At 37.0% G+C, this 4,090-nt stretch overlaps 1 protein-coding gene across 3 annotated transcripts in view; it reads right to left on the bottom strand.

Annotated features, from left to right (window-relative positions):
* The window catches only part of LOC106876006 (F-box/LRR-repeat protein fbxl-1), a 336,358-nt gene extending 335,731 nt beyond the window's left edge, over window positions 1-627 (bottom strand). For 2 of the 3 annotated variants that reach the window (XM_052975599.1, XM_014924360.2), the window contains exon 1: window positions 165-627. In XM_052975599.1, the coding sequence (XP_052831559.1) occupies window positions 165-242 (78 nt within the window). In that variant the 5' untranslated portion in view covers window positions 243-627. The remainder of the gene's footprint in view (window positions 1-164) is intronic. The other variant, XM_014924365.2, reaches the window with a different exon arrangement.
* Between the last annotated feature and the right edge of the window lie 3,463 nt (window positions 628-4,090).

Raw genomic sequence — 4,090 nt, forward strand, 5'->3', positions numbered from 1 at the left:
TTTTTTTTTTTTTTTTTTTTTTTTTTTTTTTTGTTTATTTCAATATCGCAAGACCGAAAAAAAATATAAGAAAAAAAAAACTACTGCATCAATTCTTCAAACGACACAACTAGAGAAGAAATAGCAGAGAATAAAAAGTTTTCTATAAATCTGGTAGTACTCACTTGAACAACTGGGAACAAACTATCTTTTCTCCCCCAGCTACAAATGCTGGGACGACCTGCATTACTCCTGCGTCTCATGCTGGTTCTAGATTCGGACTGAACCAACTAGTCTCAGATTATTTCTTTTTGCTTTCTGTGTTTTTTTTATTTATTTTTCACCTTCTTTTTTTTTATATATAATATATGTATATATATATTACTTTGTTTTTACTTTTTTATTTTTGTTTCTTTTTCTTTCTTCCTGTTCTTTCCTTTCATTTAAAGGTAGTGCTTTTTTTTGCTTTTGTTTTTGTTTGTTTTTTTTACCTCCTTTCACCCTTTTGAGGAACGAAAACACTTCCAACTAACTAGCACTCTCTTTCTATTTCACTTGGGCTTATCCACACGAGTATTTTTAGTTACCAAATCACAATATTCCAGTGAAATCTGCCTCTTGATTTTGTTTTTATCTTTTTCACACACACACACACACACACACACACACACAGACTGGAGACTAACCACAAGGCTTAATGTAATTTTATATATATACACACACACACATACACACATATAACACATATAAAGTATATGTGTGTATAACTTCCTCGTTTGGTTTATATATATATATGTTTCTTAGGTGAGGAAATTCTAGTTTTCTAAACAAGTAAAAAAAAGATACCTTTATTTTTTTTTTTTTTAGCAGAGGTTTTTGCTTGGGTTTTATTCTTTATTCCACTTTTAGGTGTATCAAATACAAAAACAAATCAGGCGGTCTATTTTACCTTTACTACTTGGTAACAATAGTGTGAATTAGTTAAAAATAATCAATAAAAGTAACATGTACGTATACACTCAACATTAATGCAGATATATTTTGTATGGGGAGTACACAGACATGTGGGCGTGTGTGTGTGTGTGTACAGTGTCGTTAGAGTGTAGGATGTGTAGGAAAGAATATTTTGCGGTATTTGTTGTGGGCTGCTCCACACTTTGGTTTCATAAACCCACTGGGATCATCTTCATCATTCACCCTTCCCAGGCTGGGAAATAAACTGAATACCAGGCAACTTTTAGGGATCGGTTCTCTCTCTGGGTCTCTCTCTCTCTTCTCCCCTCACTTTCCCTTTACCCCCTTTCTGTCTGTCTGTCTCTCTCCCTCCCCTGTTCTCCCCTCACTTTCCCTTTACCCTCTTTCTGTTTGTCTCTTTGCCTCTTTCACTCTCTCCTCTCCTCTCTCCTTTCCCCTTATCCTCTCTCTCTCTTTCTCTCTCTCTCTCCCTCTCCCTTCCTGTTCTCCCCTCTCTTTTTTCCCCCTTACCCTGTCACTTATTGTCTGTCTATCTGTCTTTCTCTCTCTCTCCTTTCCCCATGCCCTCTCTCTTATTGTCTGTCTTTCTCTCTCTTTCCTCTCCCTTTACCCTCTCTCCCCCTCTCTCTCCCTTTACACTCTCCCCCTCTCTCTCCCTTTACACTCTCTCCCTCTCTCTCTCTCAGCTATATAGCACTCTGGGAAGAGCTGTCGTGGACCACTCATATCAATCCTCTTGTCAGAAACGATGGAAAAGAATTCAGCAAGGAGCTACCAATCGCTCCTCATGATAAATTGATAAGTTACTTCAACCACCAAACAAGGGACCAGGAAACTATGCTGGTCGTATGGAGGACATTTTCCCTCAACCATCTGGACTACTGCCCTCAACTGTGGTCACCTTACACTATAGGATTAATAGCAGAACTTGAGGTGGTTCAGCAATACTACACAAGGAAGATTGCATCAATGGAACAGCTGAGCTACTGGGAGAGACTGAGAGAGCTACAACTCTACTCTCTGGAGCGAAGACGGGTGAGGTATGCAGTGATATATGGGTGGAAGATACTGGTGGGTGGGGGGCACGAAACTTTGGAATTGAGGGTTATACCACACCTCAAAATGGACGTCACTGCACTGTTCCTAAAGTCCCAGCTGTCTCATCTAAGGCAAGGACCATGTACTGCAATAGCTTGGTATTCAAGAACCCACAGCGATTTAACTCCTTGCCAAAACATCTGTGGGGTGGGAGCAGATGTTTTCAAGAAACAGCTTGACCTCCTGCTATCCAAGATCCCAGATGAACCAATATCAAGACAGGAAACTCAAAAGAGGGCAGCAATATCGAACTCACTCCTTCACCAAAAGCCAGTCCCATAGAATTTGTCAATTAAAAGGTGATTACACTGGTGGTGCCCCAGCATGGCTGCAACCCTCCCTATATATATATATATATATATATATATATATACTTTTACTTTTATTTTTATTTGTTTCAGTCATTTGACTGCAGCTATGCTGGAGCACTGCCTTTAGTCGAGCAAATCGACCCCAGGACTTATTCTTTGTAAGCCTAGTACTTATTCTATCGGCTTCTTTGGCCGAACCGCTAAATGACGGGGGACGTAAACACACCAGCATCGGTTGTCAAGCGATGTTGGAGGGACAAACATATACACACACACACATACATATATATATACAACGGGCTTCTTTCAGTTTCCATCTAGCAAATCCACTCACAAGGCTTTGGTTGGCCCGAGGCTATAGTAGAAGACACTTGCCCAAGGTGGATACAAAATGACATACATCATCCGGTAGACATTCCAGTGTGTCTATTTATTCCAAAGCATTAGAAAGTATTAGAAGAAAACATACACACACATATATAAAGCTACAAAAATACCACAAGAAACTGTGACTCAGGAGTTTCACATTCCCATTTGCCAGACAGCTGTGGTCAAGAGTCTTGATCACAACTGCCCAACAAATGGCAATGTGAAACTCTGAGTAACAGTTTTTTGTGATTCTTTTGCAGTCTTAATAAAAAAAAAAAGCACATTACTCTACCTCCAGAATTTGAGTATTATTTTTTCCAACTTGTTTTGCATTTATGTACTTACTCGTGTGTGTGTGTGTGTGTGTATGTCTATATATACATATATATATATATATATATATATATATATATATATATATATATATATATAAAGAGAGAGAGAGAGAGAGAGAGAGAGAGATACATATATATGAATATATAAATGTTTGTTTCTATGTTCGGTTATAATAAAAATGAATTTTAAATAAATCTGGTGGGTTACTCTATACTTTTGTAGTGTAGGAATTTAATATTCTTAAACAAGAATATTATTGATAGTGACTTCAAAGTTCCAGTCAGTTAAGCTATTGAGTGATGATGGCTTAACTAGCCAAAACTTCAAAGTCACAGTCAAAATAATTCTTGATTAAGAATAAACTATATAATACTTACATATTATACCTACATTTATATATCTAATATATATACTTATGTGGAGACGCATTGGCCCAGTGGTTAGGGCAGTGGACTTGTGGTTGTAGGATCGCAATTTCGATTCCCAGATCAGGTGCTGTGAGTATCTATTGAGCAAAAATCACTTAAAAGCTCCACAAGGCACCGGCAGGGGGTGGTGGTGGCAAACCCTTCTGTACTCTTTCACCACAACTTTCTCTCACTCTCACTTCCTGTTTCTGTTGTGCCTGTATTTCAAAGGGCCAGCCTTGTCACACTCTGTGTCACGCTGAATCTCCCCGAGAACTACGTTAAAGGGATACATGTCTATGGAGTGTTCAGCCACTTGCATGTTAATTTCACGATCCGACTGTCCTGTTGATCAGATCAACTGGAAGCCTCATCATATCATCGTAACTGACAGAGTGCTATGATATATACTTATATATCTATATCTATATATAGGATATATATATATATATATATATACTTCCATATTATATCTACATTTATACATATATATATTTAAATAATATATCTATATAGATATATAGGATATATAATATATATATATATATATATATATATTATATATCCCATATTTATATATATATATATATATATATATATATTATATATCCCATA

Source organism: Octopus bimaculoides, chromosome 2 (genome assembly GCF_001194135.2).
Source record: "Octopus bimaculoides isolate UCB-OBI-ISO-001 chromosome 2, ASM119413v2, whole genome shotgun sequence".
Classification (NCBI taxonomy): Eukaryota; Metazoa; Mollusca; class Cephalopoda; order Octopoda; family Octopodidae; genus Octopus; species Octopus bimaculoides.